The sequence below is a fragment of the Mya arenaria genome, chromosome 4, assembly GCF_026914265.1.
Source record: "Mya arenaria isolate MELC-2E11 chromosome 4, ASM2691426v1".
NCBI lineage: Eukaryota > Metazoa > Mollusca > Bivalvia > Myida > Myidae > Mya > Mya arenaria.
Genome location: NC_069125.1, coordinates 17,159,355 through 17,186,926, shown reverse-complemented (window position 1 = coordinate 17,186,926; position 27,572 = coordinate 17,159,355). Strand labels below are relative to the sequence as shown.

Genomic DNA, 27,572 nt, shown 5'->3' with positions numbered 1-27,572 from the left:
AAACTTGATATGTCTGTACAATAATAACAGTAAATGGTTTATAGTAATGACATAAGGCAAACAAATAATGAACGAAAAGAACATGTGAGCTCTTCACTGCTCGTGATTTAAAAGTTACCTTATCAAGTTTACCCTGCAGGTGGTTTACATGGGAGAAACCCATTATGAACATATTTCGTTTTTCAAAAACTGAGCAGATCGTTATTATATATATTATGTAATAAAGGTTTTACAGAAAGTAATATGTTTAAATCAGTTGTATTGCTGTCGTATCCCAGTGCGTTATCGCGTCTTGCTTAGCGCGCCAGATGGTTGGAAACTCGTGACAGTTGTTTTTTCTTACATTTATTGATTTAGACTTGTGCGTTATAATAACTTTGAAAAAATGTAATGATTTTATTTTAATTTTGACGTAAATGAAGTCCTTTAAAAAGATGTTCCAATTTCATTTTGTGAAAAAAGTTCTTGAATAATTATACATTCGATTGCGCTCTATTGAAATGCAACACTTTTATCTACGTAAACTTATATCCCATCACAATAGACGAAGGCCATGAAAACCGCATTAGGTCCTTGCAATTTCGACGAACGCAGCGAGGACGCGGTTAAAAGTGCTTTACTCAGGTTCATACTACGTCCTTTTTGCGTCCCTGCAAGACATTCAATGCGTCTCGCTTGTTCGAAAGACGTTCTTACCGTGCGCAATTTCACGCGCGCATCACGTCCAATGACTTCTTAATACGCGCACCATACACCCAATGCGTGCTTTGTACGTTTTTACTACGACCAGGAAGACTGCATCATGCACTTACCAAGTGCTTGTCACTTCCTTATTACGTTATAATGACTTGAACTTATTTGTAAATATGATCGAGATGGAATAACCGTGTTCTTTTTATAACTGATCATTTTTTTTTTATTTATATCTAGTGTTGGTATAAAATGAAGTTATAGGGGAGTTGAATCCCGCATTTATACATGCTCATAGTACAGAACCTGACAGGACGTGGTAAGAACCTGATACAAACGTGTCGAAGACGTGTTAAGCACCGAAAGAACGTTTTAACAACCGAACGAGGTCATCTACAACGTGGCACGAACGTAGTAAAATCGTGGAAAGAAGTGCTGAGAACTCCATTGACGTAGCAATACATTGTCATCCTAGAGATAACGCGATGAGGACGCAGTGGGAACGTGGTTGAGTGTGATGGGGGCATAAACAGTCAATTAAATAAGAAATGGCACGTTGTTGCGCATGACGCATCTAACATAGGGGTGCCATATGGAATTTTCCTGCACGCCAAATTTCATTAGAAATCTCTATCCGGTGTCCAAGAAATATGATTCTTGTATTGATAATTCTCTTAGAGTTTGCCTACCATAACGTTTTAGAACAATTCTTTGCTCATTGTTTATTCCAATTATTAAAATCTGACGTATCATAAACATTTTTGATGATTTGTCACAAACATTTGCATGAGAGGCTGAGAGTTTCGGTCATGTGTTCGTTAACGATCAATCTACGTTCCTCAAACATTCGACATTCGTTTACATTCAATCTCCGATCCCAAGGAATTCGACAATGTGTACGTTTTCAATGAGATAAATATCTCGAAATTGTGTAAGCCTGCATTCGAGAAAAAAAAATTGCATTTGAAAACAAAGACAAAGGGCTCCTTTTTCTAAAAACTCATTTCGACGCAATAACCAAACTAGTTAGAATTTTGTTTAATTTCTCTTCTGCCAGAATCATTGAACAACTTTTATAAACTTATAATAACGACGACTAACGCCGCAACACATATTACCATAATCTGCACACAGTTAAATCGTAAAATAATAATCACAGTTTAGGAAACAAAAAAGAATCTTTATTCCTTTATCCTATCTCGCCATTGTAATGAGCACAGGTAGGGCATTGTTTGATGAATGTAATGGCCAACAAACAAACACGGCATCATCGTCATCGTCATCACCATCTTCTTCATATCAGCACTGATTTCTTAAACCGAGTACTGCATCTATGTTGGCATTGAGAAAAATTCTGAAATAAATACAAGAGACAAAATATAGAACACTGTATGTCTGACCATGAAACAGAAAAATCAGAACAATACCTTTCGTTCCTGACGGAAATACAAAATAATCAAACGTGTGAAACAGTTTATATGCATATAGCAGAGTGTATCTAGAAATAAATGACACTTAAATAACACCTACCTATCAAGTTAAGTCCTTTCAGGGAAGACGGTCCAATTAGCGATTAAATAAATGCAATGACTCCTCGACGACAGCCCAAATTATATATCTTGCTATTCTCTGCTGCTTGAACATCTTGGCAGCGTTGTCCTCAAGTTCTTTTCTTTTTGTGGTATACTTTTCTTCCAATTCATCCGCTATATATCTATATCTATTGGCAATTGAACGGCACGCTTCGGCATTCATTTGTATATCCATCATTGAAATGAAAGGATAAGTTACTGGGCGCTGTACGATTCAAACTCACACAATTCGTTGTTTGATTTATATATATATATATATAGAAAAAAATACTTCATGTGCACAGTTAGGTTGTTTGGACTTTTTTAATGATATAAGACAATAACTCATATACGGGTTCTAGTCATATATTTCCTGAAAACCAACGTCTAATCATGTATGGCGTTTGCAAATTAATTGGCTGTACAAAGATAATGGCATTATGAGAATGTTTTCTAATTTAGACTTCAAACCAGGAAACAAAATTATGAGAATGTTTTAGTTTTATTTAGCCTTTAAACCAGGTAACATAATCATAGAAACTGATATCAGTTACGAGAAATTTGAACCGAAATTGTATGTCATAGTTAAATATATGCAACACACTAATGACTTAATAAAAGCCTTTTCTTTAAAAATAAATTTAACCCAATTTAATTGTGTTCTTTTATTCGTTTACTACGTTACGTATATTATGACAAATTCAGTTATTATCATACGCACAATGATGACATGTATAGCAAGTCGTCGATTATGTAACATTATCTCATTATCAATTTAGGTCACATTTTGACACATATAGCTTAATGGGAAACCATTTAATACCCATACCATGTTACAGCATAAATACAAGTCGATGAAAAGAGTTTCTCGTTTAAATTATAAACCTGCACATATCAAATAACCTTTAAGCTATGAGAAATTACGAGTCAGCTTAATTGTGTGCGATTAAAAATTGGTATGTGTAACAGATCTGTCAGTGGCTCACAAAATGATAATAATACAAATATGGGCATACAATAAATGATTGTAAACTTACACTATACTATCTAACCAAACCATATATACGCTGCGTTATGTGCGAATGAAACTACGAATATTGTTTCAAAATTGTAAACATCGACGGAACAAATGGGGATGTTGATATTTTCCCCATCTTTTATAAACAGTACAGTGAGGACTACAAGGTTGCCATATTCCTAACGCGGCATTCCAAACACTTCCAAAACTTCATGTAAAAGGCCGATCACCATTGCTAGAATGATGTAAAACAGCGTCTTTCGGAATTTTATCAGATTTAAAATTACTCGGCAATACATTTCGTGATAAGCAAACGTTTTGGTACGAAAAGGAAAACAATTTAATACCCATATGATGTAACAGCATAGATACATAGAAATTGGTACTCAATGGAACTAGCTCATGTTTTGGCACTTATTGTTTTCCCAGCCATGCATCTGCAAACTCTTATATTATAACTATTTCTATATTTGATACCGAAATTGCAAAGACAAATACACATTTAGAATAAAAAAATGTTTTAATTTGTTACGAACCCACGCGGGTACAATCAAGGAAAACATAGAAAGCTGACAACAAAACCTCACGCCTCAATAACTCATGCACAAACATATGGATAATTTAACTTTTTGTTGAATTGCGTTGATAACGCTATTCAAAATCTTCAATGACAAAATTTGACAATATATCAAATTTGTTGAAGGGCTCCGGCCGTAAGAATCGAAGTTGAACACTCATAATGATTTGCCTCACTTGATTTCGTCATACAAAAAAGTGCATTTAGCAAAAAAAATAAGCGAGTCCCTGTTGAATGTTACAGTATAACATGCAATACGAAATTGAAATTAATCACAGAAACTAAGATCTTATACGAAAATTTGGAGGTAAGATTGAGAAAGTTTTTCGTTCCCATTTATTCAGTGTAGCCGAAGACCCTTTACGTCCCTTACAAATGATTCCCTCGTGTCTTATTCGTAATCCACTGCTCCATACACATATACACGATAGGGTCGTATGATATGTCAAATTTGTTCGCAACGAGTTCCCGTCTTTGCGTGAGTGTTGCTAGGTCCTGGACGCTAAACACGCATGTGTTGCGAACATAGTGACCCGAACGACAAAGCTTCCGATCAGCAGGCACGTTCCAGCCAATTAAGTAGAAATTTAACTGCTTTAAACCTGGGGCATCTGAAAACGAAATAATTATATTGTTATTTATTAGTTTTATTATGTCAAGTTGTAAAAATACCACAATTCAATGTATTGATAATAAATTAAACAGATCAGAATTCATAGTTCAAACACTGTTGCTCAGATGGAACAGCCTGACATCCCCTTCTATAAGAAGTTAAAAATTGTCACCCAAAATGGGCAATCTGAATCTATCTAGGTCGTCCGGTTATCGCAGTGGTAAGCGCAATAGCTTCTCACTAGGACAACCATGGTCCAATTCTCAGCTTGGGCGCATGTGAGATTGGTTATTGGTCAACAAGCCGGACAATTGGGTTTTCTCGGGGTACTCCGGTTTCCCACATAACAAAATACCACACTCTTGCGCAACATCGTGCCAACGACAGTGACTTAGTATCAGTTATCATAACTTTCTTCAAAGTCAAAATATATTGCGTTGAAACTTGTCTGTTTTAAGTGAAACAATAGGTTAGAAAACTAACACAGTAGGAAAGGTTGAAAAAACTTTTTTTCATCTTTCTTAAAATAACGTATTTAAGAAGTCCGTACATACCGCAGTCACCTCCCGGGGTCTGCAGAATGCCGTTGTGATACAGATTATTAAGTGTTGCCCAATAATATTGGGCTGGATACATAATATCTGACATCCAATTGAGTACTTCTTTTGCCTTTGTATCCACCAATACCCAATCCACAAACTCCCGAGTAAACACATTAGTACTAAAACCGGAAGTAGGCATGATACCAAAGGGAGGCTTCGATTTAAGATCTTGCGTATGGCGGATGTATCCAGACTTGGTAATTTGTTCAACAACCAGAATATGCCTCCTTTTAAATTGAATATGCTCCTCCGGCCAATTCGAATGAACAATGTTCTTGCCTTTGTGCGACTTAAGTGCCTCAACAAGTTCGGAATTTGTCATTAAAGGAAAACTTTTGGCGGTAAAATGGATGAGGTATTTCCACCGATGTCCGCTATTATCAAGATCCTCCATGCAATTTAGTTCGGCGCGAATTTCAGTTACACTTCCATATACCATAATTTCCCTACGAGAAGTAAGAAAAACATTTTTGTAACAATTGGCTATTCGATACACTGCTTCGAAGTCTTTACTTGACAGTTTGTCATCAACATGAACACAATAAATATTTTGTGGACGGTGTATAATATACAATAGTCGTTGAAGCTGTACCACATTTTCATGAAATGGTATGTAAAATGCGACTGGAAAATCAGTGTCCTCTTCGGTTCCGTATGGCAACTGAACGCCTTTTGCCTTTGGAGTTTCTCTGCCAGCCAGCTTCTCCATAGTATCGTATTGTATGCTTGGAAGATGTGCAAATTGTTTGTTCTTTCCCTCAAGATAGTCAATTGCTTTCTCCATCTCTTTGCTATCGGATGACAATAACTTTGTGCAGTCAAATTCGTTTAACGCCATGGTATGCAAATGATTAGTGATGTGAAACTCTCTCATATACCAAACATATAGATAAGCTGCAACAAACATCAGAAGCGTCAACACAACAATTAAACGATACTTTCTACATGGAAAAGAAAACGTCAGTTTGTCGAACATTTTTATAGCAAATATTTCATTCCTATCTAGTGAAGCTGCATTCATAAACAATGTTGAAAACAGTTCAAGAACTAAATATTTGTAGCGTGTATTCAATAATCTTAATTTCCAAAATACAAAGAATATTTTTTTTAAAAACGCGAGTTATGATTCTACAATATTCCATACACCTATATTACGTCTGCTGTAAACTGAATTGGTAATGGCTGCCATTATCAATATTATTTTTTCCAACCGATTCCGTTACATTAGATATGTAACACATTATCATAAGTTTACTCTTGCAACATATGCTATCAATATCAACGTATTCTTCATGTATCGCTCAATAAATTTTCTTCATAATATTATGATTCACCTTTCAATATTTTTTCTTGCACATCGGACACGCATTTCTGGTAAATTTTGCCATTTTTATACCCCACCCAATACCAGATGAGTCACGCGCAACAACCGACACTCCTTATTATTAATTTTTATTCATAGTTAAACTATTTAAACATGAGTTTACAATGCAACTCGATTTAAAATGTAACTCTACAATATATCTAACAGACAATGAATTATCTTAAAAAATGCAATTTATAAAAGACCTTCTTCACGTTAACATTAAAAAAACATAATACGTAGCATGACGTCAGTTAACAAAGTTGAACGTCGTTTTTTTCTATAAATGTACAAAGATGCGTTTTCTATGTCAATGATCAAGTCATTTTTTTAAGGTATGTTAATATCATTGGTTTCCAGTCCGGTTTAGAAGTACTCTCACGAGTAGGATAAAATACACACTATGATTCAGCTAGTTCAATTTTATTGTCTTTGTTTGAGACCGTTTAATTTTATGCTTTTTTGATAATCGTTGGAGCAAATGTGTGGTGATGTTGAGTACTAATCCACACCCGGTAACAACCCCCCCCCCCCCGTACCACCACCCCTTTTAATCCTGTTCTAATTGCATCAACTTTATTTGATTGATTACGATATTTGAATATTTATCTTGATTTATATTGTTGTGTTATGATATTTGATTGTTCTTAACTTTGTTAAAGTAAACAGCGTGATATACAAGATCTATGTTAACTTTTTAACGTGAATGATTTGATGATGTGCTCATATATTTAATTAAAATCGGCTAAAATAGATGTCTCCAATGTTAAAAAAAACTGCAGTTAACAAGTGTATCTATTAAACCTCAAGAGCAGAATAGATTTAAAAAGGTTAAAACTATGATTTTAATCACGTTCTTAACTTTAACAAAGTTTTAAACAATCGGCCAATTGTGTGTCTCTTGTTGAACCTTGTGTCCATTAAGAGGAGATTGACCATAGTTATGCTAAGCTTACTTACATTAAAGATGCACTCTTGTTCCCACGTAAGGTTTATCACAATTAAAACTTTTGTTTTCATATTCCAAAAAGGATGAATAAATGTCGAAAACCATGGTTCTTATGAAGGATAACAGGTTTAATTTGAAAGAAATGTGCATAAAATACGGTATATCTATCTTATGAGACTATAGTAGATCACAGTAAATCTTTTAGCATTCACCAATCAATTAATATTTTTGCGTGTTCAGCTATTAAATACACGTTTACTATCTTGTGATCAGTTATTAGTATTTTCCATAAATGCATTATTTATCAAGTAGTTTAAGGTTTATCACTCAAAAGTTATGTTTTTTATAGTTGTGTATGTATCGATTTTGAATAAGAGTGTCACTTTAAGTGTGTTTATATAAATACGTGTAACAAGGATTTGTCTATTAGTTGTTGTATATGTACACGAACCATTCCGCTGTGTCTGTAAACCACAGCTGTCCGGAAGCTGACGAACTTGCTTATAACAAACACGTTATAAAGTGTATGAACTTTTTATTGTGCATGAAATCAACCGGAAATATCAATCTATAATATTATTCCGCTTGGTATGTTAACAAATTGTTCATCCTCTTTGAAAAATATTTCAGATGATCGAAAGCCAACTGAATTGTTAGTTTCTCTTCTTGATAGCAAAGAGCTTGCGCCACCATCCCTGAGGCCGAAATGTTGTAGGAGCGCAGGTTCCCATAGGGTCAAGGTAATCCGTTGTAGCCTCTTTCAGCTCCTCAAGGAAAAACTGCGGTACACCTTTGTTATCATATTCATTTCTTTGGTCTTTTTGTTGTTCCTTAAAGCCCTTCGGTATGTCATTTTCAGAATGTCCATTTGTGTTTTCGTGCCGTTCCTCTCTAAATGCATTCGGTTTCTCAGTATATATTATTGAAACTGTCTCCTTCTGCGTGTTATCTGCTGCAGCTTTCAGTACATCGTCGTCCTTCAGTCCAAGGTTTGGCATATTTGGCCATTGAGACATTTCTCTGCGATGTTCTGAACCAGATTCGTTTATGTCCATAATTTCGAAACTGTTGACCAGTGTTCTAATGAAGCCATTTCCAAGCAGTATGCATAGTAATCCGGTTACAATTAGACCGCACGTGTAGATACAAGACTTCGTGAAATTCGTCTTGTTTTGAAACGATACCCATCGTTTCAACTTTTTCCCCTTTGATCGTGTGAACATGATATTTACAGAACCATCTGGAAACAAAGGTCAAAGTAATGTATTCAATGGAAGCATAAATTCATTCAAAGTATAACAATAGCAGAGACGGTTTGATTGACAGAAATTATAATTGCAACACGGTCGACTTCCTCCAGCAACATATGTACGGTATATTTTGGTACATAAGCAAGCGTGTGTTTTTTAAATGAATATTCACGTAGTAATAATTTCCACTTTCAATGTAACTGGAAGCACTAAAATTTCACAACACTCAAAACGCATCATTCTAGGTAGAACAACAGCATCAGATGTCTATACTCGCCTGGTTTAATATTCAGAGAAAAAGATGAATTACTCAACAACTATTAGGGTCATATATTTAGGCCTTACTAAACACACATGCGATTTGGGGTTTTTTCAAGATGAATACTAAGTTGCATTTGAATATCCTAAACGGTTTATGAGTTATGGCCAAAGATCACGTTGATCTAGTTATTACACACCACAGTGGATACCTATAATATCAACCTGTCACGACTTATGTGTGTGAAGTTGACTCAGCCATCGGCAATCGACAATCGACATTCGAAATTATATCGTACAGCTACAATGACGAGCTGAAATGTCGAGCTGGACGGAATTCTAGCTCGACATTCGATATTATATAACAAATATTCAATGTCGAGCTGCAATGTCGAGCTGGACGGAATTCTAGCTCGACATTCGATATTTTATAGGAAATTTTCAATGTCGAGTTGGATGGAATTCTAGCTCGACATTCGATATTATATAGGAAATTATCAGTGTCGAGCTGCAATGTCGAGCTGGACGGAATTCTAGCTCGACATTTGATATTATAAGGAAATCTTCAATGTCGAGCTGCAATGTCAAGCTGGACGGAATTCTAGCTCGACATTTGATATTGTAAAAGAAATCTTCAATGTCGAGCTGCAATGTCAAGCTGGACGGAATTCTAGCTCTTCATTCGATATTATTTAGCAAATATTCAATGTCGAGCTGGAATGTCGAGCTGGACGGAATTCTAGCTCGATATTATATAGCAAATCTTCAATGTCGAGCTGGACGGCATCCAAGCTCGACATTAGATAATATAAAGTGAATTTTCAATGTCGAGTTGGAATGGCGAGCTGGTCGGAATCCCAGTTCGACATTCGATATTATAAAGAAACTCTTCAAAGTCGAGCTACAATGTCGAACTTAATGCAAATTCCCTTTATAATATCGAATGTCGAGCTAGAATTCCGTCCAGCACGACATTGCAGCTCGACATTGAAGATTTGCTATAAAATATCGAATGTTGAGCTAGAATTCCGTCCAGCTCGACATTGAAAATTCCCTATACAAAATCGAATGTCGAGCTAGTATTCCGTCCAGCTCCACATTGCAGCTCGACATTGAAGATTTGCTATACAATATCGAATGTCGAGCTAGAATTCCGTCCAGCTCGACATTGAAAATTCCCTACACAATATCGAATGTCGAGCTAGAATTCCGTCCAGCTCGACATTGCAGCTCGACATTGAAGAGTTCCTTTATAATATCGAATGTCGAGCTAGAATTCCGTCCAGCTCGACATTCCAGCTCGACATTGACATTACTAAATAATTTCGAATGTCGATTGTCGATCGCCGATGGCTGAGCCAACTTCACACACATCCACGACTTCTTTTCATCGAACAACAGACGCTCTCGTAGTAAAGTGTTTGGTTTTAATAGACACAGGTCATTGCTGCAAAAATGTGTATAGCAATACACATGACATTATGACAAGGTCGATAGAAAGTTCAAAACAAAAAGAAAAGAAAAAGAACTTGCCGGAATTCTGATCGTAAGCGATCCGACTTCTATACATCCCAATCATTTCGATTTTATAACGTTATCATAAATGTTATGTAAATCTATAAAATCAAAGGAGGAAACAGCCTGCACATCATAAGTACGTGACTATCGATCAAGTTGTATCAGGTTTAAATGATGCAATGGAAACTACAGGGAATAAATAACCAGCATGCAAACACACAAGAAACACACAAAACCACAGGAAAATAATACATTAAATATCATATTTCTGAATGCAATTTCAGTAGTCCAGACATTTATCAAAATGTATTAAAAATGAGGGGCTTCAATGGTACAAAAATAAAACATAAAACATCGCGGGAGAAATCAAAAATAAAGGATTTGCAAACTTAATCCGGCTGTTGTTACATATAGGAATCCTTAAAGTGGTACAGGTATTTAAAATCAATACATTGACATGTATAACAAACATAAATTTTAATTGACAAACCTTGAATTGCTTATTAAATGATGCATTTATTGAAAGTATTAATTACTAAGAACAAGATTGTATCCGTGTATTTAATAGCCGAAAACGCAAAAATATATGACTCGTGGGTTCTAACAGATTTACAGTGATCAATTATCGTCTCATAAGAAAAATTACTGCGTTTTCTGCACATTTCTTTCAAAGTAAACACGGTATCCTTCATAAGAACCATTGCTTTCGATAATTATTCAACCTATTCGATAAATTCAAACAATTGTATTAATTGTGGTACTGTGATATTTATAACACAACTTAAAAAGCAGCTATTAAATGAGTCATTTCTTAAACTTTATTTTATTTTTAAATCGTTGTATTTCCTTAAAAAGAGTCTCTGTTTATATTCTTTTTAGTATGTTGAATTGTTTGAAGAAAATGTAAAAATTGATCAATGTTAATTGAACAGACACGTCAAGTCCAAAAGCATGATAACTCTTTCAATAATGTGGGAAAGCGATATAGTTCCAATACGCAGTGATCTCCCTTTACACGTATCGGAAAATACTGCCATCATAAACAATATTTCTTTTCAGACGTAAATCCATGGCGACAGCGAATCAATTTGGCAGGGCCACCCCTCCCCCATTAAATTATCAACGTAAGTTTTGTAGAAAACGTACATGCAAACACGCACCTGAATACAGCATACCATTTGTTGAAGGAATACCAAAACTGTCCATTAGTCCCCAAAGACCCCTTTAACGTTATATCCGGGTACTGCGCCTGATTTTGTTCTGTTTAAAATAATAAGATTAGCATTATCGTAAATTGATAAAATAAGTGACAGTTTCAACCATTTTGATTACTTATTGTAAAAATCAATGTTTCAGTAAATACTTTCATTTTTTTTTAATTTACTGATATTTTTAAGTGCATCATGTCAGGAACATCACAGTGAGTTGATATCAACCTTCAGCAATGGCAATGCAATATTAATACAACTGCAAAAACGGACATTTGATGAACTTAAAAGGCAATAAAACGACTGTTTTCGATTTCAGTTATTGTTTTAATGTCATACTATCCAGCCACGAAAGTCGTTCTGTAGGGTTCCGTAGATTTGTAACATAATACGAAATTCAGCAAGAAATAAGGTTAACACAGCAGCTCGTTCGTGTTCCTATCCTTTTATGAACATAAAACGACCTACGATGTGCAATATGTAATGAAATCATCACCTTACGTTTACTTTACACATGCTACGGTCGCGATGCGATGTTCAATATGTAATGAAATCATCACCTTACGTTTACTTTACACATGCTACGGTCGCGATGCGATGTTCAATATGTAATGATATCACCACCTTACGTTTAGTTTGCCCATGAAACGGTCACGATACGATGTTCAATATGTAATGAAATCACCACCTTACGTTTAGTTTTCCCATGAAACGGCCACGTTACGATGTTCAATATGTAATGAAATCATCACCTTACGTTTAGTTTGCCCATAAAACGGCCACGTTACGATGTTCAATATGTAATGAAATCACCACCTTACGTTTAGTTTGCCCATGAAACGGTCACGTTACGATGTTCAATATGTAATGAAATCACAACCTTACGTTTAGTTTGCCCATGAAACGGCCACGTTACGATGTTCAATATGTAATGAAATCATAACCTTACGTTTAGTTTGCCCATGAAACGGTCACGTTACGATGTTCAATATGTAATGAAATCACCACCTTACGTTTAGTTTGCCCATGAAACGGTCACTATACGATGTTCAATATGTATTGAAATCACCACCTTACGTTTAATTTTCCCATGAAACGGTCACTATACGATGTTCAATATGTATTGAAATCACCACCTTACGTTTAGTTTACACATGAAACGGTCACGATACGATGTTCAATATGTAATGAAATCACCACCTTACGTTTAGTTTTCCCATGAAACGGTCACGTTACGATGTTCAATATGTAATGAAATCATAACCTTACGTTTAATTTTCCCATGAAACGGTCACGTTACGATGTTCAATATGTAATGAAATCATAACCTTACGTTTAATTTTCCCATGAAACGGTCACGTTACGATGTTCAATATGTAATGAAATCATAACCTTACGTTTAATTTTCCCATGAAACGGTCACGTTACGATGTTCAATATGTAATGAAATCATAACCTTACGTTTAATTTTCCCATGAAACGGCCACGTTACGATGTTCAATATGTAATGAAATCATAACCTTACGTTTAATTTTCCCATGAAACGGTCACGTTACGATGTTCAATATGTAATGAAATCATAACCTTACGTTTAATTTTCCCATGAAACGGTCACGTTACGATGTTCAATATGTAATGAAATCATAACCTTACGTTTAGTTGCTCATGAAACGGTCAGGTTACGATGTTCAGGGTGTAATGAAATCATCACCTTACGTGTAGTTTGCACATGCAACGGTCACGTCTTTTTCATATTCTTATTCTTTGTGATCGGCGCTTCATTAAAAAAATGAGTTTCATTACAAAGCCAATAAGTTTTGAATCCGTCTTTCAAGCAGTACGACTTTAAAGTTAAGTTTTGAATTGGTTTTAATTGTCATTTTTGTATGTATTTGTGTGAGAGCTGAACAAGCATATTAAATGCATGTATTCTTTTTTGTTAAGATGATGAACAAAGTTTACGAGATAAATGCTTAAACGAGCGTCTGCATTGAAACGCAGAAGTTTTACAAGACTATGAATAGTTCAAGTGGTAACATAGTTGATACTTTTCCAAAAGCAAAGCCATGTAGTTTTGTGTTTTTGTGAAGTTTCTATTTGAAGCAGTAGTCATTTTTTTCATTTTGATTTTTTTTATCAATACGCCGCATACTTTGTTGATTGCAGGGGCAGCTCCGAGGTTTGACGTTGCAAAGGTGGGCGTTACTTAAGGGCGTTTCCTTTTGACTTAACAGGGGGCTTAAGGTATTTCTCCAAGAAAAAAATAACAATTTCTAGTCCAAAATGGTGCATTTTGGTCGTTATTCATTACCTTTTCCACCTATTTTGAAATCAAAGGTAAACTTGTAAGATTTAGGTGGGGGACGGGGGCGCCGGGAGCACCCCGACCCCTGGATCCACTGGTGGATTTGGTAAACTGCATAAGTTTGACACACAATATACTCATATGGTCGAACTACTTAAATTCCATTCTGGTGCAAACGGAATTTCTCCACCTTTAACCAAACAAAATACTGCCTTACAAAAATTCTCATTTTTACCGTAACTGATATACATATTTGTTTTCCTCAAAACTGTATGCAAAACATTTAAATTTTTGATCTTTCAACCTCAATTTCGAGATCAAGAAATTACATCTACGACCAAAGCCGAATGGGGAAAGTAAAAACAACATTTTTTGCCTATATTTAATTTTCAACAGCTTATATGATGAATTAACATAATATTTTATTATTAATAAATATTTTTCGTATTTCTATTCTAAATGTCACAGCATCATGTATATAAAAAATGATCACCACCATTTTGAAACAATGCTAGACTGTCATTCCGTAACATGTTTATTATATATTGTATTGTGTTTCATAGCAGTATGATTACCCCAGACCTATGACCTTAATGTAAATTTTACAACTTACCAGTATAACGTAAAATGAAGTACATTACATGTGTACTTTACAAAACCTGAGTTAGCTTTTAGCATTGTATCGACTTGTGCAAATTGAGTATTGACTTAGATATGTATTAAACTTAATCTCGTTTAAACCAGCAGTATTACGTAAACATTAAGGAAGAAATAAATGTTGGATTATTATTAATAATATGTTTTCGTTATGATTGGAATACATGTGTAGTATGTATTAGATGGTTTGAACTCGGAAGTCTAAAATTGATTAGTTACGTGAATGTAAATAGTATTGTTGTGTTGTATTGGCTGTTCATAACTTGTTTATATATTTAAAGGGATTCGTTCACGTTTTCCAGGGTCAGACATACAACAAATTAAGTCCATGTGAACTGTGATATAAATGCTTGTTACAGGGACCGGCCAAAGTACTCGAGCCTCGCGATTATCGAGCCAAGCTGGATTGTTTACAATTAGGTAATAAGTTCCGGTCGTTAACCTCAAGTTCGAGCCAACATGGTAATCGAGCCAAGCGATATCGAGCCAACGGGTTTCGACTGTATTTCTTTAAAATGTGACAGAAATGCCATTTTCTATGGAAACCTTTAAACAAAGTAATGATATTGAAAATTAAATCATGTTACACTTGGATTTATAAATTTCCGTTCAAATGCGTATCTGCCAGTTGGTTGCTGTGCTGAGTTCGCTCATACCAGTAAGTATTATTTACTCGATTCCAAAATCAGTAAGTTTAGAAACAATCGAGTGGTTTTCAACGACCAATATTTACATTCACACTTCATTCCTAAACGATGGTTGTTGTTTATCAATTGCACTTTATTTCTGTATAAAGTGCAATGGCATTTCCCATCGATATCGCGTGCGTTTGTTCGATACTTCTGTCCTGTCATTGGGCGCAATAATACCAAGGGGCGGGGCATATTTACTACGGAACTATTTTTTTCAATGAAATCGTAGTAAAATTTTTGCCAATATTGGCAACATGCAAAACTGTAATCTGCAGTAAAGCAGTTAAAAAAAGATAAGCAACGATAATTTGATTAATTTTAATGTAGATGGACTCCACCCATTTTGAACAGCCCCATTGCATACCATACCCCAATAAAATGCAACATGTCGAATTTTAGTCCTTAAATAAGTAGACAAAAAATCAAAACGAAGTTGTATGCATTTTTAAGGTACAATATTAAAGAAGCACTCTTATTCCCACGTACGGTTTATCACAATTAAAACTTTTGTTTTCATATTCCAAAAAGGATGAATAAATGTCGAAAACCATGGTTCTTATAAAGGATAACAGGTTTAATTTGAAAGAAATGTGCATAAAATACGGTATATCTACCTTATGAGACTATAGTAGATCACAGTAAATCTTTTAGCATTCACCAATCAATTAATATTTTTGCGTGTTCAGCTATTGAATTTAAGACAATATGTTTCTGTATGTGTTCATTGTCGTCACTATTTGAAAGGAGTTCCCTAAGAACCCATAATACATTTTTGTTGGATATATTTTTCTCTGTCGAAATATTCTTTCGTTTAAATGCAGATGAAATATAAAAACAACACGTAAAATATCTACCTTCGTAAAGGTTCTCAATTCCTTGTTACACCAAAACTGTTGTAATCAAATATAAAGATATTGGAAGAATATACGACGCCTTCACATATAGGTCTGTTCTAATGCTGCGAAATTTGTACTAACACGGTACGAGGAAAAATAGTCAAAGTCGCCTTTCTGTTCATCTTTTCTTTTTAAATTATATGAAACTTTTAATATGCATTATTCAATGAAAGACAGTTCAAGTTAGTTTTTGTAAAAATGCCGTGATAAATGAATGAATTGAGTTTCGCAATTTAACATCATTCGGTTTCAATGGAAATGAAAATATCCATGGCTTATCGCTGAACCGGACCGACCTGATTTAAAAAAAGCTATATCCTTCATTTCGCCTAAGGTCTGATGTCGGTTTAAATGATAAAGATGGAATGCACGTTTTCATGAAAATACGAAGCACTCGTAACATATCATCTTACATTTCATTAAGACAAAATGATTTGTAATGAGCTTTCCACATGTTCTTGCCCATTATGTAACGTAATTAACTCTTTAGTAACTGGGTCATCTTAGCCTTCAGATTTCTCCCCCAGCAGCGAGTCACATACTGCAGACCTTCACCTGTTTCATTAAAGTTCAGTGTGTCTTATCGGATTTACAATCATACACGAAACGAAACTCTAGATCGCGTAAAAGACATCTGTGTGTGCGAAATGCACGTTCATTCAGGATAAGATAACGGATTGTTCTCGCAGCAAAATTTGTTTCGGTTGTTGTTGGAATGCCGTAAAGGTTTAAGGGACTACAGATGCTTTCGATTGGGTTTATTAAGGTTTTAAAAGGTTGGTATTTTTTCTAGCTGTTCATGGTTGTCAAGAAAGAATGAAGATAACAAAATATATATGAATAATATGGCACAGTTACAAATTTGTACAAAAACCCTATATGAATGAGTATGGCAAACGTACACACTTATATTAAAATATATTAATATTATATAGCATTACATATTTCTATACAAAAAGTATACGAATACTATGGCAAAAGTGCATGTTCCTAAATAAAATTGTTTATAACGTGTTTGGAAAAAATACATAATTATGTCTAATGTATTTGAAGACCATGTCAAAAAGATAAACACTTCCAGCATGCAGTAAAAAGGTTACATAACTAAACATATGCAATTGGGAAAACTGGTTCTCAATTCTGGCAATGTCTGTTTCCACAAAGAATTCTGTGAATCTTTATGTTGTTGCAGACTAAATATTGATTAAATGTCTTCTGAGAAACATCTCTCAAGGATGGGACAATTAAACAAAGTGTGCACATTTTACAAGGACGAAGATATTCCACGAGAGGATTACACATAATTAGTTTCACGAAATATTGTTTTGTTGATAATAACTTGGTTCTGATGGAGTTTACCCTACCAGAGCGAAACTATTTCGATGGTTATAAGCATAATAACATTTGCCTAGTGATGCTAACATAAATCTAGTATGTTGTTATTTTTTATCTTTGGCCACCGTAAACAAGTTTTGAATGGTGTATATTGGAGTTACCATACGGTTGGTCGGGTTGTCTGTCCGGCTATCAACTGCAAAACGGTCGTGGAGCGAACTTCTCCAAGAGTTAAGACATAACGATCGGATATTTGGATCACATTACCATCATGATGGGAAGAAATGCCTGACTTATTGTGTGAGGTCGACGGCCTACTCGTCTTAGAGTTACATGCTCTTGAACACTCTTTTGTTTGAATCTGGGCTGTATTGCAGATGTTTGCATGAAATTAATCATACAGTTTAAGAAATATAACTCTGATACTTCGTACACATTACCAACCTAGTGATTTATAGTATAAGTCGCAATCTTTATCGTACTATGTACTGCTGATAACCGTAGTTTGTATTATGTGATGTCTAATGCGGGATCGCCCTTTGTCAGGGCTGACTGATTCGTAGGAAGTCAATTATTAGCACATTCGTTTCTTAGTCATAGTATATATTGCTCAAAGTACGTGGGTTCTAAATATTACGAATCCATTTGAGAAGAAAGCTATGAACGAACACTAATCAGAGATCTATAGTTTTTGTGCTTGTTGACGAAAAAATATAATACAGTGAAACTGCGTTCCCTCAAACAAGCGGTCGTTCGAGAACCGGCGTTCCCTCGAGGTCGGAGCTTGGTCCCGAACTTTTTTCCTTCTATTTTCATATAAAATATATCCACGCTGCATCGAAACCTAATTATGTGGAGCAGTCGAGCAATATCCTCGGTCCCAAGTACACAAATCGTGCACAAAACCTTATTGCTCCCTCGAGGACATAATTTCACACTTTTTCCCGAACGCGTGTTCCAAAATAAACAAACAATTGCTAGGTGTTAAAATTTTCGCAAGTTGTAATAATTGCAATAACAGTTGAAAGGCAATTTGATAAGGTGTGAAAACCCGTTTTTCACTGTTAACGCATGACCGATATTAGTTGATATGGGCATTTGAGATGATAATTATGTGAAGTTAATGACGAGAAGTTAACGACGAGAAGTTAACGACGAGAAGTTAACGTTTGAGATGTGGTCGCCTTTAAAACCTTTATAAGTGTACAATATATAAAGATGTGGTCAGAAGGTTCTTTGAATCCACTGCCGATGCTGACCGTGATCTTCAGACGCTCTGTACGCTGTCACATCACATTACGATTGAACAGTTTCGCGAAACCGACAAGATGCGCCAATCAACAATCCTTGATATTGCGAAACTTAAATCTGACTAATACCACAATATGTACTGTCATTCAAATGTTGCTTGTTACGAAAAGGTGCTTTTTTGTTAGAATAAACATGTCTATTTATTCATTTATTGTTTTTTCTTTTGCGTTTTACATTTAGTTTACGTCAACTTTTGGACATATAAGCGATTTCCGCAACGCAACACATAATCGGGGTCTTAGTAAACAGTCTGTTTGACGACTTCAAACTACACTGAAAGATATTTCATATCAAACTGGAAAATTGAAAATCGGGTCGTTCGAAACATCGGTTCCCTCGAGGTTTTGGCTCGGTCCCTGGCGACCTCGAGCGATCGCAGTTTTACTGTATACGTTTAATCATTTATATTTTTTTCTTTACAATTGATTTGATTATACGTCTGATATAGTTTGCCGTTAGGTCAGGGTTTTTTTGGAAGAATGGTCTTGTAGTTGAAAGACCAGAGTTAAATTGTATAATAGTCTAAGAGAACATTAACAAATATTAACAATATGTAAATAAGAACAGTTGTACAATAAGCAATTATACATATACTAAACAAATGCAAATAAACCTACATGTTATATACTTGCAAATACTATTACTACCGGCTTAGCTAGACATACTAGTAACTATTTTGTATTGGCTTAGCTTCAGTTACAACTTATATGTATTGACTAAGCTAGATATAACACGTAACACATATGTATTGGATAGGCTATTTATTACTCATTACACATATGTTTTGGATAAGCTATATATAACTTATTACACATAAATATTGGATAAGCTATATATAACTTATAAGACATATGTATTGGATAAGCTATATATAACTTATTACACATAAATATTGGATAAGCTATATATAACTTATACGACATATGTATTGGATAAGCTATATATAACTTATACGACATATGTATTGGATAAGCTATATATAACTTATAACACATAAATATTGGATAAGCTATATATAACTTATACGACATATGTATTGGATAAGCTATATATAACTTATTACACATATGCATTGGATAAGCTATATATAACTCATTACACATATTTACACACATGTATTGTATAAGCTATATATAACTTATTACACACATGTATTGGATAAGCTTTATATAACTTATTACACACAAGTATTTGATAAGCTATATATAACATATTACACATATGTATTGGATAAGCTATATATAACTTATTACACACATGTATTGGATAAGCTATATATAACATATTACACACATGTATTGGATAAGCTATATATAACTTATTACATACATGTATTGGATAAGCTATATATAACATATTACACATATGTATTGGAAAAGCTAAACATAACTTATTACACATATGTATTTGATAAGCTATACAGAACATATATATTTTAGACAAGCTAAATGTACAGCATATGTTTTGCTCAAGCTTAATGTTACACATATATCTACGTGTCATATCACGTTACAAGCGAGGAAACAAGTTTTCATTGGTATGATACAAAGAACTGGTTTTGACCGTAAAATGCTCTTTGTGTTAGAAAACTTCAAAATAGTTATACATTATTATTGTGATATGCACTGTGCGAAATGCGTTTCACATCCAAAATATCTTGCAGGAAAATCTATATTAATCAAGTTTATCTATGACATCCCTGCTGTATTTGTCTCAGACAAAATAATGAGTAGATGCAGCCAGGCTGAGGCGAAAACACATGGCTTGAAGTTTAATTAAGTGTTAAAGTACAGTTTATATTTGGGCTACTGTCAGTGTTGTTAGTATCTCTTGAGAATGAAAGCCGTATCTTAATTAATGTATATGTACATTTTGTTTTGCCTATTTGCATGATAGGATCGTTATATAAGGTCAAAAGTATTGTCTGCCACACAGAACAATCAATGTACATCCGCCAATTATGTAGATTATGTGGATTTTCTAAATTCCCCAGCAAAACATCGAGTTCCATATATTTATATTTCTATGTTGTTGAAGGAAATGCTTCATATACTAACGGGTAAAAAAGAAACATGTATTGTAAGCATTTTTTTTATTATTTAGACACAATTTCTAGTATGCACAGTTACTATTTTATGATCTGGAAATGTTCACTTATTACCTGGCTTCTGCATTTAATTATACATCACAATTTGAGTGATATTTATATCATATATTGTTCTAATGTTTTTCATTGTTTTAATTATAATCATCTTAAATACGGGCTTAAGATAAATTATACACACACATAAAGCAAATAATAAAATAAGATCATTTTACAGTACGACTTTTATTGCTATCGGCAATATATTCAATCGTTGTCATAGGCAAGAAATACAACATAGCACTTCTTCTTTATACCACTACTACTTCACCAATATATTATTGCATTGTGTCAATTTGTATTTTGAAGAATACAGTTTTGTTATTCACTATTAACTTACTGAAGGGAAGAAGGTTCGGCATTTTATATATAAAGTTTATATTCATGAACGCCAACATCAGCTGGTCAGTGACCGCCACTTAAGTATTAACCACACACTTCTGTTATCTACACAAACACAGATGCTTTATTCACATACACTGGTCTTGCAAATAAAACATAATTGCAATTAATTCGAAAGGGTGCTGTACAAATACTTCTCGTAAGTCGTGTGTGTAACATGGATGGATTTACTGAAAAAGTTATTATTAACATGCAATCATGGATTGTTTTTATCACAACCTGCATTGATTTACCGAAATGAGAAACGTTTTAATTAAGAAAATTGCAATCACCTCTTTAACCTTATGATAGCGCTTCTTTTCATCTTTCAGGCTACAACTGTAAATAATATCTGGTTGCCATTTAAAACTATGCATCTTAAGCTATTTGATTTGCCCTGTATGTTCATTGTAAACATGTTTACTAACAGAAAATGTTTATTTATTTTATTTCAAGGTTGTTAGCCAGGCCCCTGCCCATCTTCCAAAGGTGTAATGATCCGAGTTCGACGTCTCAGGGTCTGGTTTCTCCTAGTTTTTCTTGTCTTCTTCGTTACCGTTCCATACTTCTGGATGATGACCAGTAGTAAGGTTATCCACAAAGACGTCTTTTACAACGAACCGATGCGTATAAAAGAGGGCGATATTGCTGGGACCATTCCGAAGGAAGACCGATCATCGAATGAATTGAATGTAATTCAATATTTTGAGTGTGAGAAATTGTTTGCAAATGATCCTGTGGAAATGTCGAAAGCGAGTGCATTTTTACAGCTAAGGAATTTCACCTTTCCTCGACGCCGGGATGAAAACTATATAGATCTGACAATGAACTGTGATATTTTCAAAGAGTCAAGAGGATATTTTGTTTACCCACCAACACAAGAAGAGAAATCATTTCCGATTGCTTTTAACATACTGTTCCATCAAAATGTAGAACAATTGGAACGATTATTGCGTGCAATATACAGGCCTCAAAATCAGTATTGTATTCATGTCGACGGGAAAACATCTGAGGATGTATTAAATATAGTCACACAAATTGCTTATTGTTTCCCCAATGTGTTCATAGCATCTGAATTGGAAATTGTGATATACGCCAGTGCAACAAGGTTGTCCGCTGATATAAATTGCATGAAAGATCATGTTAACAATCGATTTCAGTGGAATTATTTACTAAACCTTGCATCTAGTGAATATCCAATCATGACCAACCTTCAAATCGTCCAAATATTAAAGCAGTTCAATGGATCAAACGATATACACGAGGTTTTCTCGACAATGGACGAGGGTAGATTCAAAAGGAAGTATTACACATTTATTGACCTTTATGGCAAATCGGGGTACATGATCCACACGGACAAACAGAAAGAACCTCCACCACATAACCTCAAAATCACCAAGGGAAATGCATACAATATATTTAGCAGGGCTTTTGTTGAATGGTTTTTGTCGAACCAAATGGCAAGGGACCTTCTTGGCTGGTCAATGGATACTCTTACCCCGGATGAGCATTTTTGGGCAACATTGAATAACATCTACAGCAATCCACATTTGAAAACGCCAGGCGGATACACTGGTAATTGTTATCTTTATTTTTATTGCACAAAGTAACATTCTCAAATGTGAATAGCTATCAAGGCATCAAATAAAGGCGTGAAACGCAGGTGTACTAGAGAGGTGAAATCAGAGTTTCACGTTAGAAGGAGGGACAGGGCGTTACCGTTTGGGTGTACCCCAACCCCCTCCCAGCCGAAACCTAAAATACTAGATTAGAATATCTTGCATACCGGACGTGTTTTTCCGCTCATGTAACCAGTGCTGAAAAAACCTGTCTTACACCCTCATGTAAGATGAGACACGCGCAACAACGCGCCACTTCTGATTTCTTTTTTTGTATGGTTTTATGAAATGTAAATAATGCGCAAACATTTCAATAAAGCGCAATCAAATATATGAGTAAATGTTTTGATTAAAATTGACAATAAATAATAGTAAAAACGCGATTTTGAGAGGAACTTTTTGACGTCAATAGTGATTTAAAATTACTGCGCTTAATGTCGTCAGTAAACAACATCGCACGTGCTTTTTGGTGAAATGTACAAAAGTGCATTTCTACTTCAGTTTTTCCACATTTAGATATACAGGAAAAAATATCAATCATGTGTTTCCGGTCCGGATCGAATATTCCGACCCTCGGGCACGCTGCGTGGCCGGTTACTCGGCAGGCCTTGTTACCGGCTTACAATTCAATATTTTAAAGCAATTTAAATGTGTTTTATTGAACAAAGCTAATAATTTTTACTTGCGACAAGTTTTCGCCGTTGTGAAAATCGCAAGCCGCACTTACCAATTGTATGACGTCAGCGGTCCATATTACATTTTTGGCGAGGTCCTGACCGGCGAAAAATATCATATGGACCGCTGACGTCATTAAACAAGATTTTCATCAAAATACAGTGATATACGGACCGATCGAGTTTATATATACAAAGAAGGGACAATTTGATGTGAGGTATAATATAATGTAATATATTCATTACTTTTTAAGGACATCCGGATACCAAGCCGTTCTTTGCACGCTACATTGGATGGAACACCTCGATCCATCGGGAACGATGCAAGGGAGGCCACTACGTTCATAATATATGCATATTCAGCGTACTTGACCTTCCAAATATCAAGGACAGATATGAGATTATTGCCAATAAATTTGATATTGAGTATGACCCCATTGCTTACAGGTGTATGGAGGAATTCACATTGAACAATGTGTTGAATGAGAAACTAATCAGTAACCCAAAACGATATAGAAAGTTAGCATTACTTTCCAGATAATAATTTGTTTCCTTTCTCCGGTACCAATTAAATACACTATCCTGAGTATATTCTGAACGTGTTTTTCTTACATTTCACACCGTTTGAACCAATAATTAATGATTTACAGAACAAGGGAAACGCTCCGTCGATAATTAGAACTGGTTTGCCACGAATGGTTCTTATATTTATTTTTAGTAAACGATTAAAACGTTCGCCACATAGTCATCATCGCAAGGTTAAACAATTCTTACCTTTATTTTCAACATTTAAGAACAAGATGTAAGCCACCAAGAACACTATTTATCGTTTAAGGTATTCAGCAGTATCCCTTCAAAATCATTTCAATGTATCCCGTTATTGTTGTCAACAACATTCAAGAAATACCAGGGGCCAATAAATATGGAATGAATATGTAGAAATGCAGTTTTTTTCCATAAAATATTAAATAACTTAATCTAAAACTGTGTCTACATTAATTTTGATATCACAATAAACAGATCATGGCTTTGCCTTTAAGATTTAAATCGGACAGGACTTTAAAAGCAGGATTTTGCGAAAGACGCATTTTTGACATGCGCCTCACGTGCTACCCCGACACATATTTAGTTTAAATGTCTTCCCCTATGAATATGCTGGAATAATAAATATTTTTGTTTGAAATTGAGCGTTCTGGTATCTTTCATCAGCATTTGTTCTCCCATATTGACACGAAATATATATAGGTAAAACTTAGGGTTTGGATGCCAGTAATTCTCCCGAACAAAATATGCTAGTTTTCTTATAGCCTCCTTGTATAAAAAGACTATGCACGGAAGACATATAACAAGAGCTTTAACCATTACCAAGAATTTAAAAATTCCAAAAACGGACATCTAATGCCGAGCATCAGTCAGAGGAGCTACTGATACTGATGTTAAACGTACTTCATTAAACCCGGTCGGGGATTGCACAAAGGTTTACACGTCCGGATCAACCGCTCTACGACTGAGCGATCGCCGATTCCTTACATGACGTAGGGATTATATAAAGTGTTGTCCTCATGATTTTAATGAATAAATATGAATAAGGATGAAGCCAATTTTAACAATTTCCCGTGCTACAATTATAGAATACCTCTTGTTTTTGACCTTTAAAGTGTGCCAAATTTGCAGCATTGTTTAGTCTTGTCAATTTGAATGCTGAAAAGCACTCATCCCTATTAGTCAGATTGTTTAAGAACATATCAAAGTAACAAAATGGTTGCTGTTCTGATAAAACCCAATAGCGGTTCAACGGGGGTTGGGATTTGAGAGAGGATCAAACCCCCATACCACGTTGAATTTAATGTTCGTGTTGCACCCTTAATTTTTAAAGTAAGCTGCTACTAATGTTAGATCATGGAGAACCGCTTCTTATGTGTTTTTTTTTTCTTTCGTTTGATAATACAACTGTTAATTCATCTTATTTTTAATACAATAAGTTTTATAGCAATTTAAACGCTATCTGTGAAGATTAGATGTTTGCATCCTAATTGCATACACTATTTGTACATTTTTTTTTCATTTTGTTTGCCTTCCCTTTAACTTTATCAATAAATTGTGTAATTCTGTGGCGTGCTCAGGATTTGGAATAAGTGGGGGCGTAACTTTGGTGTGCAATTTTATAAGTGTGCCAAGTTTACATATTTTAAAAAATGTTGGGGGTGAGTGGCAGCGACCTCCCCGCACAGTACGAATAAAATATCTTGAAGTACAGCATTATGAGTTGGCTCCGAACTTCAACAATGACATTTCAAGTGTAATAAAACTGCAAAACAATATGTAATGAACTTTAACGACATTAAATTGAATGTATTCGTGTCCAATTGTTGTGTTAATGTCAAACATGCACAGTCATTATGTAGGGTTCCGTAAATTTGAACCAATATATCATACTTAATTGAGCAATAAATTAGGTAAACACAACCGCCATGTTCGTTTTTCTTCTAATTTCGTTTTAAGCTGAGATGAACAGTTGAAGACCTACGATGTGCAATGTGTAATGAAATCATCACATTAAATGTTTTGGTACGACTTAAAAGTTTTGAATGTGTTTTAATTTCATGCAAAAACATGTTCAAGATAAAGCAAACGAAAAAAACTCCCGGATCCGACATCGGACTTTAATCAATGATTCGACAAGCAGTACTTAACTTTCAAGTTGATAGTCAAGACTGTATCCGTCATCGGTCCTTAAACGTTTGACCAGCATTTGGATTTATCTTTTATAGCCCAATCGAACTTGAAGAAAACAGTGTTCGGTCAAGTGTTTGCCACGGATATTGTTCGGAGGTTATACATACTGCTCATATTGACTTGTTACTTTGTAAGTACCGTTATACTATGTATTAACACTATTTGAATATGAATTTAGATAAGACGCTGTAATTGATAAATAGAAATAGCTTTCATAGCATACTTGCCTAAAGAATTACCAGAGTGCACACGTAGGTTTATAAAAACAGTACACAGTATTCAAAACGTCAAATATTATGTACTATTGGTTAAGTCTTCAGCAAGCAAAATGCATGTATTATTTTTTGCTTTGATATGTTTTATGTTCGGTTCCTTCTCATAAGATAAGTTTGAGAGCTGAGCTAGCAAAATGCATGTATCCTTTTTGTTTATATGTTTCCGAGAGCAGAGCTAGTAAAATGCATGAACCCTTTTAGTTTTTAGTGTGTTTGAGAGCAGATTAACTTTTACGAAAGAAATGCTTGAACGAACGCAGTTCATAAATCGTTTTGCATGGAAACGTTAAAGTTTTGCGAGAATAAGAATAGTGAAAGGCGACCCTTGATCGTTACTTTCTAAACCACGATAACTTGTAATTGTTTATGCTAGCTTTAAAATAGAAATGAGCATCTTTTCTTGAACCAGGATGTAAATTAAAGTCATAACGTGTTCTTTTTTAATTATCAGGACGCCAAACACACTCTGTCCATTCGATAGTCTGGAACATTGTGGTACATAATAAACTCCTTTGATCGAAACAAAAAAGTTCGTTTAGGTGCAAAAGGAATCTCCGAATGTCATCAAAACTGATTAAGAAAACTCCGTTACACCGTTACACAATTGTTTAGTGACTAGAACCCAGATGGTCCCCAACCTAAATATAATTTTCAATACGAACTAGTATGAGACGGATAATACCTTATTTTACATGCTTAAAATCATATTTTGTCGCTCTCTCAGACGAGTTTACCCATTAAAAATAGCGAATAATGGTTTCCCAGTTTTAGTGTATCGCATGTAAAAGTAACGTGATTAATACAATAGGGTTATAAGTACTGCGTTTTGATCAAAACACAGTACTAATAACCCTTTTATTATATACATTACTGGTTAGATCAATTAAAAGCCACATGTTTTCATAATAAATGTCATTTTAACGACGCGCTA

The 27,572-nt window shown here is 34.7% G+C and overlaps 2 protein-coding genes across 2 annotated transcripts; one reads left to right on the top strand and one right to left on the bottom strand.

The window, feature by feature from the left end:
* Positions 1 to 7,904: 7,904 nt before the first annotated feature.
* Positions 7,905 to 10,565, bottom strand: LOC128229823 (uncharacterized). Its single transcript, XM_052941648.1, has 2 exons — positions 10,425 to 10,565; positions 7,905 to 8,623 (listed from the first exon to the last, which is right to left on the bottom strand). Exons 1-2 carry the CDS (start codon positions 10,468 to 10,470, stop codon positions 8,037 to 8,039), a joined length of 633 nt encoding a protein of 210 aa, XP_052797608.1. The 5' UTR covers positions 10,471 to 10,565; the 3' UTR covers positions 7,905 to 8,036.
* Positions 10,566 to 16,820: 6,255 nt separating this feature from the next.
* Positions 16,821 to 24,783, top strand: LOC128230064 (beta-1,3-galactosyl-O-glycosyl-glycoprotein beta-1,6-N-acetylglucosaminyltransferase-like). The gene is made up of 3 exons (XM_052942061.1): positions 16,821 to 16,943; positions 21,794 to 22,912; positions 23,885 to 24,783. The coding sequence occupies exons 2-3, from the start codon at positions 21,832 to 21,834 to the stop codon at positions 24,169 to 24,171; spliced, it is 1,368 nt and encodes a 455-aa protein (XP_052798021.1). The 5' UTR covers positions 16,821 to 16,943; positions 21,794 to 21,831; the 3' UTR covers positions 24,172 to 24,783.
* Positions 24,784 to 27,572: the final 2,789 nt, after the last annotated feature.